General features: G+C 34.9%; 1 protein-coding gene across 1 annotated transcript in view; it reads right to left on the bottom strand.

The window, feature by feature from the left end:
* Positions 1 to 13,248, bottom strand: part of LOC149786253 (RING finger protein 17-like) — a 200,178-nt gene that overhangs the window by 91,902 nt on the left and 95,028 nt on the right. The window contains exons 20-21 of the mRNA XM_089976633.1: positions 10,140 to 10,293; positions 2,136 to 2,248 (exon numbers count right to left, since the gene is read on the bottom strand). Of these exons, the coding sequence (XP_089832759.1) occupies positions 2,136 to 2,248; positions 10,140 to 10,293 (267 nt within the window). The remainder of the gene's footprint in view (positions 1 to 2,135; positions 2,249 to 10,139; positions 10,294 to 13,248) is intronic.

Below are 13,248 nucleotides of genomic sequence, written 5' to 3'. Positions count from 1 at the left end.
AGCACTTGTTTTCAAGGAAATCCGAGCCCCTAAAATATCATCTGGGTTAAATAACTAACATTTCAACAATATGTTAATCAGCCAAAAAAGAATGCCATAAAAGATACTGAAGACAGCAATGGCAGTGTTTACAACACTGTCAAATTTGTTATGACATGTTACTCGGCAACAGCAGTGTTTATGACCATGTCAACTTCACCAAGATATTACTTTTTCAAAACTTTCCTCATTATTAATAATTATCTTCAGCATCTTCTTAAAATTTACAGTACCAAAAAATGTATTTTTATCCTGAGGTTTCATAAAAAGTGGCAGATATGCAATTCCTTACAAACTGTATTATTCAGAGATGCTGAAAGGGATTTTAACAAAAGGTTTGTGTCTGAAAGGGGAGGGTGGGATGGGAGAAGAAATTACCATAGTTCATTACTTACCCAATACTTAAATACCTATTACTTTTTTCCTACTCCACTCCAATAGGACTCTAGTACAAACAAAATCCTTATAAGATGTCCCCAATAGTTACATAAGCATTACTCTGTTAAAGTGTTCCTGAGCTTATTCTGTTCCTTGTCTGTGAATAAACAGTGTTCTACACTGAGAATCCTCTTTCACAATCTACCTTCTATGGGAGGGGGGGCATGTGGACATGTCTTTTTGCTAGATTCAACAAGCTGTTAAACTGTTCGTTATGACTGTTTTGCAATTTTCCAGATTTCACAGGTATTGTTTGATGGATATCTCCATTTCAAAATATATGTGATCTGGCAATTCATCTTGTCATGTGACAGTTGAAATCCTAAAATTCAAACATTCAATTTCCAACTAAAAGGGTTTTGTTTTGCATAACTTTTGCAAATATTACACAACATAGCTTCCATTTTTGTGTTGCATTGTAACTATCTGTACTGAAACAGACTCGATTTCTAAAACTTTGCAAAAACAATCTGGGTTTCTTCACAGTTCTTCTACATAACATCTGACATAGTTTTAGAATTATCATCCTCCATTTGGCAAGAAACTCCACTTCATCCTTCACTTTCTTCATTTTGACATACACTTTGCACATTCCAGCCACCACTGACATGACGTTTTATAAAAATCATAATTTTCCACCCAGCAGCACTTGACTATAATTTATGGCAAAGGACCAAAATTTACATATGCAAAAATGAACGAAAAATGATATCAATTTCAGAGCCCTTATAAATATTCACCTTTTACTGTTATAAATAATTAGGGGGATTTCCAAGCATACTTTTCTTAACCCCAATCTGATACTTTGGAATTGAAATAAGTATTTGAAACAGGCAAGCATCTTACTGTATTTTATTTAAAACTCTTGTTTATCCAGTTAGTCTTAACAGTTAAATAAAAACTTTATACAGAGTGCATTTTTACACATGCTGTTGTTGTTGTAGGGCTTAACGCCATTTTTCAGCACACGATAGGCTATGCATGGCGGCCAGTATTAATGGTGGAGGAAGAACACAGGGAAACCCCCGAAAGAACCACCCACCCACGAGAAGCTACTGGCAAGCTTTCTCACATACCCACATTGGCTGAATCCGAGACTCAAACCCATGCAGACAGAGGTGAGATGGCAATGATCCGTAACGGAGAGCGCTTTAGACCACTCAGCCACTCACGGCCCCTTTTACACATGCAACTTTGAACTAATTTGAAGTTCTACAAGTGTAAACATTTGTAAAAATTTGTGTTCTGCTTTTGCATACCCTGGCAGCATCTCTAAATATTTATCATTTTTATAATTCTGATCTATTACCCTTCTAAATAAAAACATATTTTCTACAAGAGACACACATATATAAATTGTATATACTAGAGTCAACATTGCTGACCTACAAGAGACAAACATGCAAATATTGTGTATCCTGTTTCCACAGTATTAACCTACAACATTTTTTCTGAAATTTTTCAAAACCAAATACATCAACATAATTTAAAATGAGAATATTTTTATTCAAAACGATAAACTTTACAGGCAAAATAAAGTGTACAAAATACTGAAAATTTACAAAATATCACAAATATAAAATTTCAACATGCGTATTTAAACCAAGAAAAGATCCTTATGACAGCTGTGGTCCTGGTGTTGTTAGTATGGAAATTACCTCCTGGATATAGAAGTTGTCAGGGTCTCCAGCATATGTCACAACCACGTTAAACACCTCCCCTTTACACCTAGGGTCAGGAGATAAAAAGTTCCGCTTGGGAGCAGGGGCACCTGGAAAGTCCATTTTTGATGCATTTACAAATATGCCAAATTATTTCATTTTTACTAGTTCATCTAATAACTTGGGATTGAAGGTGCAAAAAAAAGTACAAATGTCTTTCCTGTGATGCTGTTTTGTGCATTTTGGTTAGTCAAGAAGATGACCTAAGCCCTTTTCTTTTTAACATCTTTATTAATGATCTTGATCCAATACTTGATTACAATAATTCATCTCCTGTCAACCTTTATAATTTGAATTTAATTTGCTTTTCAAAGGCAGAAGATTAAATATTGTTATTTAATTAATTATTTAATAATAATTGTTTTCAATAATAAAGTAAAATTTTCCTTATTATTCAGATATGCCTTGCAAGTAAAACTAAATAATTTTAAGATGAACCCTTGTTAAAACCGTCCGACTTTATGATTCTCTCTGACTGAAAAACTGAATTTTCATGATAACATTCACTATGAAAAAAGTCATATTAAATATCTCTCTCTCTCTCTCTCTCTCTCTCTCTCTCTCTCTCTCTCTATATATATATATATATATATATATATATATATATATATATATATATATATATATGGTATGGAGCTAGCTGGAAACTAAAAGAAAAATTCGTACAGATGAAAGATATATTTGAAATTTAAATCAAGGAATGCATTCAGGGCTGTTCCAGTAAAATATATACCCCCCAGGGGGAAGGCACTTTCAAATTCAACCAACCCACAGCAGAAGCAATTTAAAAAAATTATGATCCACCATCAGATGTGTTTTAATCGAGAAACACTGCCCCTACAGAAGAATATTTTTGAAACATAATTTCTGGCTATGGGTTAGTGGGCGGTAGAAGCGATTTTAATATTGGGTTGGGGACAGAAGCAATTTAAATGACAGCTGGCTGGAGGTAATCTACTGAATTCTTATAGATCATATAATCTACTGCATATTTTTATTTGTATTCATTCATTATAATCAGTCTTTTGTCCTTTTGTTTGTTTGTCTGTCAGCCAAGTATGTCTCTGATACTGTGAAATCACAAATTTTCATGGTGGCTTATTATTTGTAGATGTCATTGATCAGTCCCTTAATACCTACTAATTTAACATCCATGAATACAGATTTTATAACAGATATTTCTATTCTAATACAGAAATCATGAATTTGTATCCTTATTAAACTCTGTGTTCCCTAAAGTGATCACTATGTCTTGCTATTTTTCCTTGTTCTCAGGCATGCTGCTTTTGATTAGAATAATAGTTAAATCTTGTATTGCTTTAAATGTGTGGTCAGATTCTATGATTCATTGTTATTATTTTTTCCAATAAATGTTTTGGTAAACTTATATGATTTGTCAGAAGAAAAAAACAATGATGCCTGTGGAAGTGATGTTGCATCATTTGTCTACTTTTACACTATATCATTTCTTGTCAGAACATCTTTTTCAGTTACCGATGTCTTATTTAAAAGGAGATATGCCTCTATAATAAATATTTGTAACCAAGTATGAGAATGCATCAATGTTTTTCAATGATGCATTTGAACTGAGCAACAACCACAATCAACAAACCAAGAAATAAAATTATTCACATCTCTCAGGCAGAAGTATTGTATAATCATAATCTGCCAAAAGATTTTTAAATTTTTAAATTTGCCAAATATTTTTTCCAACCATACTGATTCAGTGGACATATCACCAGAATGGACAGAAACAGACCAGAAGGTTAAAATCAATTTGATACAGCTTTTAAGTAGCTAAATTCATATTGGTTTAGTTAACTGTACACCCTTTATTGTCTTCCTTTTGATGAAATTTCTTACTGAAGCTAAGAAAATAATGTTGCACACATAAAAAAGAGGCATACTTCTACTCATTATTGTTTTTATTACACTTCTCCATTCGAGCCTGTTCTTATGATCTTCTCCCCCCCACATACTGTTTGTCTTGTTTATGATATGTATCTAAATTTCTCACTTACTTTTCCTACTACTATACAAATATTCTGTGAATATGAATATCAGTGTGAAACACAATGGGGAGACTAAATCCAAGATTGAAAACCTCTACATTTCTGGATGTATTCTACTTGGTTTCTATATTTCTGCACAAAACTCAAGAGTTCAGGACTCTCTGTACTAATTCAGTTCCCACTGTAAATTTGTGCAAACACCATGATATTAAAATTCAGTAACTTAAAATTTTGAGTGCTCATGATCAAATTTATATCAGTATAGACACATCTATGACGACAGCTTTTGTGAAAAGAAAACCATAACAGCCGCACCATTTTCTGGATCTATACAAATTTGTAATGTGTGCTTTCAATACTGCACCAAAGAGTCAGCTGCTGATTTCAGTAATGAGTCGTCCAAACTCAGGTCTGTAAAGGGATGGAAATTATGTTAATTAAACAATGTCCCTCACTTTTTTCAGTTACAAGTAGGACAAGCTTTCAAAAGATTGTTTAAAAGATTGTTTTTACTAAAATCTTACTTTCATTATCAACTAATCAGGGACAGTCAAACCCATATATACTCTATTTTATCTTCGCTGATTTATAGTATGGTTCTCGTTCTTTCATATCTGTAGTGAGTCCTTCAACAACTCTCAATGATTGTAAGCCTTTTTTGACCATACTGACTGGACACACTGTAAGATAATGTTCAAGTAACAGAAATACCATGGGATAACCAGAGACCAATAAAATCGAATAGTCAAGTTATCTCCTCTGCAGGGATGCTGCCACGATTTCAGAAGTTTTGTGTGTGTGATCTCCAATGAGGAAGTGGTGGCGGTAGGAATAGCCATTGTTAAATATCTCCCTAACACTTACATATCTGTCACTATTTCTTACTGTTCCACTCTGTTACGGCTCTACTGAAATCAAAATTCTCAAAGAGCTGTCATCTCTAGTTGTATAGCGATTATTACTGTGATGTCTTTGGGTATGGTCTCGTGGTTGTGGTGGGGTCTTGGTTGGGATGGCATAAAGACCATAGGCTTACTCCATATTTGACAGCTAATTATGATGTTGTCAAAAGAATTAAAAAATTTCTAGCAATTCAGTTGGACTCGGATACTTGATTCATAGTCAATGAACAGGTTCTAAAATTGATGTGTTTATTTTGGAGCTATGTTCCTCCATCACATTCAAGATTTGGATATACCAAAGGTGAAATTGGTACAGCTGCATCCTAAACTACTATCATGGCTACCTCAAATGTTATTTAATGTTAGACTGTAATGCAAGAACTCGTAGTTTCAGTGATTTTTGGGTTAAAAAAACTAATTTCTTCTCAAACAACTCAGTTTGGTGTAGATTACATTGTTTTTTTAATGATACGGTGAGAATTCTTGATGTGTAAAAATTGAGCAAGAAATGAACAACATCAGATCAGAAAATTACTACCACTGGGAGAATACTGATAGGAATATACATAAATAATGATATAATTATTTAAGTAGAATATGTGGTGACAATATGAGTGCTAGTTCTACAACTCTGTGCAAAATACATCTTGTACAACTATTCTGTTGTTTCTAACAACACTGTAATATGGCAATAAATTCTGTCCACTTTTTACTTTAGTCCCTTGCTAATTAATAGTTTTAGATTTTACAACACTAAGCACATTTTACCTTTTGACAATAACACATCATTACAAATATTTAGATTGTAAGAAAATGGAAGTTACAATTTTATTAAAAGCACTGGTACCAGTAAGACTAAAGGAGATGGTATAAAAAAAGAATCAGGATGAACAGATTATTAGTATAGTAAAGAATCCATATATCAGAATGACATCAAGTAATATTTCATCAATTTCATCATCAGTTAATGATACTGCTTAAAAATGTATTGTACTAGATAATAGACTTTTTAGTTATCCATTTTGCAAAACAAATACCAAATGATGGCTTGGAACTAAGTGCCAAAAGGTCTGCAGAAAATACCACCATGATCAAAATATACATAGGAAGAACCGAACACAAACAGGACAAATTTTATCCATCTTGCTTTGAGTCTACACAGATCAGTTAGTCTCTTATGTTTAATGTCATTTAATTTTTACACATAGAGAGCATGTACATCATTTGGACATACATCTGCATGATATAAAAGTTTGTCTTTTTATTCTTTTGTTGCTCAGTGGTTCTGCCAACTTGAGATCTACACACACTTAATTATATTGTATGGGGATTCTCTGATGTTCCCTATGAACATTAATCTGTTAATTGTTTCTGAATTTAATATGATCCTCCTCCTCTGTGTATGAATATTATTCTGTGCTGTGAACTCCTTTCATTGCCTGCTGTCTGAAACGCATATGCATAACTAGCCTGAACAAGTTACTGTTCTTTATGGTTGTGCAATTTTCAACATCTCACATGTATGGCCCCATGGGTATTCTCTCTTGGATATCTCTGTTCCAAAAAGAAAAGTTTTGAACCAGAGATCTCGTTAGGATTTTAAAACTTAGAGTCCATGGCTCCCATTTTGGTAAAAATATGAGTCCCACCAGGAAAAATTGCAGTCCCCTCTTAGAAAACTACGCAAATTATAAGAACTATTGGTTGCATTGGAGTTTAATTTCTACATTCTTTATAACACTGACATAGCTCTTGTTTGTACATTGGAGTGAGTCTGAATTTTTTCAATCCAAGGAAGGTCTTATTCAAAGCACTAAGCTAGGCATCACACACTTTCTTACACTTAGCTACTGTCCCTTCCAAACTATCAGTTCTAACAACTTTAGCACTCTCATGAATCTCATTACAATCTTCGTTAGTTTGCCGTTGAACCCCCAAATACTCATTCAAGTCTCAACATGTCATGATTCTGAGGTCACGTGCACTGCTTATTCCGTTACACTCGGAAATGAACACAATAATGAAAGTTAATGTTGTTTATTTGATGTACTGTTATAAATGACCACATGTATCTCTGGGTATTTCTGCCTCTGAATTCAAGCACTGTAAATATCAGTAGATCAGTAGATTTTCCCACCCAGCTGCCAGTCAAAGCCTTTGATCTTGCCGCTTAGCTATTGCAGCATGTTCTTTTGATGTACTCTTATAATGGTGACGATGGCAGTGGGAACGGGGGGGGGGGGCTTTCAACCACTAGATTCTGTCATTGTAAATATCAGCACTGCTAACTGATCAACATATTTTCCCACTAAGCTGGTGACTGAAGCAGGACTGGCAAGTCTTTTGAATTTTACCGCCCACCTAAATAAAAAAAATTGGCGTAAATTGGCATCCAAATACGTGTGATTATAAGCGTTTCTGAGACCTGTCAGTTTTCACTAACATGAACCCTGCCAAAGATTCACTTCCTTGAATCAGTGTTTTGCTGCCTCTTATGCCAGATTTTTCTCTTCCATAGTGCTGAATTAGGTTTTTAAGTCTAACATTCCCATAGTCTGCTTGTTTAGACATGGGTATCTTGAATAAATATAACCGGCATATTGTCCATCCAACACGTACATCGGACTCACACTCAACATCAATTCAGGGCTCAAAATCACACACTGGTATTTCCAGTGACATTTTCCCAATGTCCAACAGACCGATATACAAGAAATTCACTGTCATCATTGCTATCACCAGCCAGTGTTTGCTGACTGAAAACGTCATCTGAAGACAAACCCTGTTGTGATTCAGCAATTTTGGTTTCCTGTGGCCCTTATTCGAAACACACATTTGTAAAACTTCCACGATGAAAGTAAGGCTAAAATTCCATAATATGCCTGTTCCAGGGCCAATGAACCAATCAAATTTAGTTTAACAGCCATTCATGTCGTACCAAAGTATCCAGATATATGGATGTCGCATCAACAGCTGTGAGACAGCTGTGGCAGTGCAAATTATGTCATAAAATGCACCTTTAAAGTTTAAAGTTTAATAAAAATTTCATACTGTGCAAAGCACATTTTTTATATCTGCAACGTTTACATAATTTGCCGAATGCGTATCACTGCTTTAAAAGTACGGGAATTCGTACAAATTATGTGCACTCACGTGTACTGGCATAATTTTCTGACCCAATGTTTTATTCACGTTAGACCGCTAGGTGGAGTTAGATGCGACTCTAAATATATATTCATTTTTTTCTTCTTCTTTCTGACAACCCCACCAGCGATTTCTCATTTTGCTAACACAACCCACAACAGAAGTTCGAAACACAATCTCCTACAGAAGTTTTTTTGAAGTGCCTCCCCAAGGGGATATATGTTTTACTGGAACATCCCTCATGAAAATCTTTCTGAAAAAATATAAATCTTTAAACTTTAAAAGGACAATATACAGCAACATGTAGAAGGACTTGAACAGGGCAACCTTTTTAGACTAGCTATCTTCAAAATTCCAATGTTCCACAATTACAAAATGAAGAACCAGCTTCCATAATCTGGATACAGAAACAGAAAGAGACAAAATTCAAGGTCATAACCTGAAAAGCAAGCTAAGATGATACCAAAAACCAAGGCTGTTGTTGTTGTAGGGTTTAATGCCATTTTTCAGCACATGATAGGCTATGCATGGCGGCCAGTATTAATGGTGGAGGAAGAACCTGGGAAAACCCCAGGAAAAACCACCGACCCACAAGAAGCTACTGGCAAGCTTTCTCACATACCCACATTGGCCGAATCATAGACTCAAAAACCAAGGTAACAATCTGAATACTGTGACAAATGATACAAAAACCATGATAATAATCTGAATACATGGAAATGTAAGATACAAAAACCAAAATACTAAAATTTATAAAACAAAAGCTTTAGATAAATGTTATTTTTGATACCTAGTTATTTTCAACAAAAAGTTCATCTCAAGGAAACTATCTGATGAAGAACTAATATTATTTGTTGTAACAGCAGCAAAAGATTAAGCATCTAGGTAACACTGGTTAATAAACAGGTCATATGCTGCAACAATTCATAGTCTCCAGTGTCCAGCAAAAGAATTAAAAGATTGATCAAAATGTATATTTAGAACAGAAACACAAGAACTGAGTAATTTAAGTTATTTCAACGGACACTTTAATGATTTTACAACAGTTAGCTTGATTACATTCATTCAGTCCAAGTACCATTATTTGGTGCCATGCTTTAGTACATCCAGCTAACCAGGATGCAGAAGGCAAAATAATGCAGTGAACAGTTGATTATTCTTGATGCAAAAGTTCAGCAGTCCAAATCATTACAACATTACATCAGTGAAATAAGCAATACGTAAGTTTATTTTGCTGGGAAAGTCTGCTGTCAAAGCTGACAAAATGGCAGCTTTTACAAGTGGCAGTCACAGACACTAATCATCATGCATATGAATGGAATAGGCTAAGCTAGAAAGGGCTTTGGAAATGTAGAGGGATCAATAACAAGAGGCTGAATTTCACTAGATCTGAGAAGTAACCAATTTCTGTACGAATATATCAAGTTTCTCAAACAAGTTGATACACAGATGCTCTGACACAGTCATCACCTCCACTAAACAAAGGAATTAAATGTTTGTTCGGTCCTTTCGCTTTATTACAAATTTGATCTCAGTTTGATTTGCCATTAGTTTCCATAATTACTGCTCATTTATATACATTACAATTAAACCATGGCCAAAACACACACACACACACTAACACAATGTTGTATCAAGGAAAAAGAATAGTTATTCATAAGACAAGTGATTTCTACATTGCACTTATCACACGGAACAAGCAGATGTGATTTTCATTACCATCCTGAGGACAACGTTTTCAAAATATACTGCATAAACCTAGATCTGTCAGTGCATTATGCACCAGCAGATCTGGGTCTATGCAGTTGGACCTGACTTAACAGCAAGCATATTCATTACACCTACCAGATTCGTGGTGAGACGTATAACAATCTTTTTTTTACCTCCTGGGACTGGTACAGAGGCTGGTGATTCAAATCTTGCCAACTCAAGGAAGACAAGGGCATCACGAACAGAGACAGGTGTGTCATCTACAATGTCATCAAATGGAGGTTTACTCAGATCCACTTGCAAGACATTATTTAACTCTGATATGACCTGTACAAAAAGAGAGAGGTATCATACCTGGCTGCCACCTGACAGTAAGCACACATGTAAATTGCATGGTTTTACTATCTACACTAAATATATCTATTATCCAACTACATGTACATATATTCCTTCAAAATAAAACAACAACAAATTTTACTTCAAAACAGTTCATAAAATGGCACTGCATTTGGTCAGTTATCAATCATCTGAAACACGATGTTTTTAAATATATTTTTACTGATGTGACCCTGAAATCTTGAAATAATTCGGCCATACTTAAAGGACAGTTTAAGACTTAGTAAAGAGTAATAATAACAACAATGTGGACAGCATCTAATCTTTAGAAGCTCTAAGCACTTTACATCAATAGAAAACAAAAAAGTGACAAGATTACAAAAACAAACACCATGAAATTATAAAACAAAAACATGCTGACAATAATTGAGGAAGTAAACAATATTAAGTCTTTAAGTCTTGTAGTTGAAATAGGTGAGTTTTAGGAGCACTTTTTAATCAGATCATAGTGTCCTAGTTTCTAAGATCAATGGGCAATTTGTTCCATGCAGCTGGGCCCTGGTATGCAAAAGAGCTGGGGTGTACACATGGGTGAGGTCAGAGAGGTATATTGGACAAGAACCAGTCAATGTAATAGAGCATAGTGAACAGATTTTGCGTCTGATTCTGTATTAAACCTGTACAAAAGAATATAAGAGTACCTCAGAGCGATAAGACTCAATTGGCCGAACTTTCTTTTGGTAAGAATATATTATAAACTCATTGTTTCAAGCAGGCCATCAGATATACTTAACTTGCACTAAGGTCATTAGAGCTAAATATGTCCTCATACAAATTTATTACCTACTCAAGATTCTGGGCAGTATTTCACAAAATGGCAAAAGTATAAGAAAATCATAAGATAACATGAATCCCATTACCAAACTACTACTTCACAAAGGGTCAAAACTTAATAAGCAAGTTTCAAGTTTAATCATATCTCTGAAGGTGTCCCTACAACTCCTTGGCGACTTGTAATTCTGGAACAAATATACTGCCAAGATTATTCCTTGATGGTCAAACGCCTTTCAATACACCCCAAAACCAATGAACTTGAAGAAATTGAAGTTGTTTTTACATAATTTGAGGGGCCCCGAGTGGCCTAAAGCGCTGTCCATTACGGATCACTGCCATCTCACCTCTATCTGCGTGGGTTCGAATCTCGGATTCAGCCAATGTGGGTATGTGAGAAAGCTTGCCAGTAGCTTCTTGTGGGTCAGTAGTTCTTTCCGGGGTTTTCCCGGGTTCTTCCTCCACCATTAATACTGGCCGCCATGTATAGCCTATCGTGTGCTGAAAAATGGACTTGAACCCTACAACAACAACAACATAATCTGATAGAGGTAGTCAATTTTATGAAATTGAAATACGAGTTCTAGGACTAAGATATGGGTCTATTCCGTTTGTTAGGAGTAATCTGTAGAACAAACAACACTGACCTTGATTTGCCAATGCATTCTGCATTTGAGAAAAAGTACACAAAATGGATAAGATAATCTATCAGTGACCTTGGCATTGGAAATAAATTTTTGACTGTGATACATTAGATATTTGTTTTTGTGGGGTTATGCCATTTTTCAGCATATGATGGGCTATACATGGTGGCCAGTATATCTGATGAAGGAAAACCACCAACTCATGTGGAGCTATTGGCAAACTTTCTTATATACCCATGCTGGCCAAGCCCAAGACTCCATGCGGACTGAGATGAAATGTCTTTGATCTGTAAAGGCAGGCACCTCAGACGACTTGACCACCGGATACATTAGATGTTTTCAAAATTAGAAGTGTAAGTCTACCATTGTTCATCACTGTACCACAAACCATAATGTGATAGAGAAAGAATATTAAGTCCTTTAGTCTCAAGCAACTTGAAAGTTATAGAGCTTAAGGGAAAGTGTGACAAAACATAAAATATTGAGCTATCACCTTGACCTTGAAGATGGCACACCCAAGTACACTAAGTTTCATCAATGAATCTCACACAGCTTTAACATTTCGTTAAAAAGCCATACGACAATAAAATAGATAATTGTTACTTTGGTTTACCTAATGCCTCATCACTTTTGCAGATGGATTGATTGGATTATTCTACAAAGCTAAATACTGATTTTGTTTATAAAGCATGAAAACTGGGTTACAGTGACACAGTATGAGCATTATATTGTGAAACAGGTTAAGATCCATCTTGATCATTAACTTCATTTTTCAAAAGGTTATTGTGCATCAGAAAACGACAATTAAAAATAACCACAGTTACTTATCAGTACTGAATGGAGCTTTTCACTTTGGACCTCCCACACCATTCCTCCTTAGAGCTTAACATGGTAACTATGATTAAGACCTGCTAAATCGGATTCAGGATAGCATTAAGTAAACTATTAACAAAGACCAATTATTTCTTGTAGACATAAGGCAAAAAATAAATTTGTGTTTCCTATTACACTGGTTTTAAAAATGGGGTAGGTGGGCAGGGGCTTTCTGTGTTTCTTAAACATTATATATATTATAATGATTAGTATATATAATGTACTAAGCACTTCAAGCACTGAGGTAAGCCTGCTTAATTAGATGCACAAATCAATTACAGAAATTTAAAAAATAATTAAAAATAATTTTTTTAAACCTGGGGGGACAAAAGTGCCAGGTTTGGCAACAAAAAACAGAAACAGTCAGCCATCTGGAAACATATTTTTGTGGGTGCCTAAGTAGAAACTTTCTAAATATTAATTCAAAAGAATGCGGACATGGTAGAATGCAGAATGGTCACATGATCATTTACTGTTTGCAAGGGCACAGATTACAGTAATTGTTACAGTCTGTATCAATTGGCATGAAAAACAGTTCCATTTATTGCGGGGAAAAATTATAATAACATGCAGTTGTATGCACAGTACATGTAGAAAT

This window comes from Sinohyriopsis cumingii, chromosome 12 (genome assembly GCF_028554795.1).
Source record: "Sinohyriopsis cumingii isolate HCF-2022 chromosome 12, ASM2855479v2, whole genome shotgun sequence".
NCBI classification, from domain to species: domain Eukaryota; kingdom Metazoa; phylum Mollusca; class Bivalvia; order Unionida; family Unionidae; genus Sinohyriopsis; species Sinohyriopsis cumingii.
Note: the sequence above shows the minus strand (reverse complement) of the source record. Positions and strands in the feature narration are given on the sequence as shown.